General features: G+C 43.6%; 1 protein-coding gene across 1 annotated transcript; it reads left to right on the plus strand.

The window, feature by feature from the left end:
* The first annotated feature begins 245 nt into the window (after positions 1–245).
* Positions 246–704, plus strand: LOC121875393. Its single transcript, XM_042379949.1, has 2 exons — positions 246–374; positions 417–704. Exons 1-2 carry the CDS (start codon positions 246–248, stop codon positions 702–704), a joined length of 417 nt encoding a protein of 138 aa, XP_042235883.1.
* Positions 705–1,127: the final 423 nt, after the last annotated feature.

The raw sequence follows: 1,127 nt of genomic DNA on the forward strand, positions 1-1,127 counted from the left end.
GGAATAGGGAGGATTGAAGGTGGGTGGTCCTCTGTACCCTAAGTGTTACAGCCAACTTGTACAATTTATGGAAAAGAATGTCAACACAGAAGTTATATATATTAATGGGTGAAGCTGACAGAAGCCTGAGACGTTTAAACTACCATTTACAAGGTTATAACGACACAAGAGAAACCCCAATTTACATGCACGGAGGTAAACCAACGAGATAGTAAACATAAAACGTAAACCACGACAGTCAGACAATGCCAGAAGTAAACCACGACAGTCAGACAATGCCAGAAGTAAACCACGACAGTCAGACAATGCCAGAAGTAAACCACGACAGTCAGACAATGCCAGAAGTAAACCACGACAGTCAGACAATGCCAGAAGTAACCACGACAGTCAGACAATGCCAGAAGTAACCACGACAGTCAGACAATGCCAGAAGTAAACCACGACAGTCAGACAATGCCAGAAGTAAACCACGACAGTCAGACAATGCCAGAAGTAAACCACGACAGTCAGACAATGCCAGAAGTAAACCACGACAGTCAGACAATGCCAGAAGTAACCACGACAGTCAGACAATGCCAGAAGTAAACCACGACAGTCAGACAATGCCAGAAGTAAACCACGACAGTCAGACAATGCCAGAAGTAAACCACGACAGTCAGACAATGCCAGAAGTAACCACGACAGTCAGACAATGCCAGAAGTAAACCACGACAGTCAGACAATGCCAGAAGTAAACCACGACAGTCAGACAATGCCAGAAGTAAACCACGACAGTCAGACAATGCCAGAAGTAAACCACGTTAGAACTAAATGGATAGAAATATGTAAATACACAACACTGACTTATGATACGAGTGTTTACAAAGACTAAAACGACAGTAGGGATTCCGGTTTACATAACAGGTGAGTAAACCAATAAGACCTTTTAAACTTTCAACTTAAAACCACGACTACAGACGAGAAGTGGTACTGTGTGTAAGTCAGCTCAAAGGAATGTGTGTGAGACGAGTCAGAATATATCACATTTAAATCATCACTATACTTGTGCCTGTGTTATAGGTCACAAATCCCCATCCCCACCCCTTCACCCCATCACCCCTTCTTGGTTAGTAAGCCCCTCTTCCCCC

The sequence above is a fragment of the Homarus americanus genome, unplaced genomic scaffold (genome assembly GCF_018991925.1).
Source record: "Homarus americanus isolate GMGI-L3 unplaced genomic scaffold, GMGI_Hamer_2.0 scaffold40333, whole genome shotgun sequence".
Lineage (NCBI taxonomy): Eukaryota > Metazoa > Arthropoda > Malacostraca > Decapoda > Nephropidae > Homarus > Homarus americanus.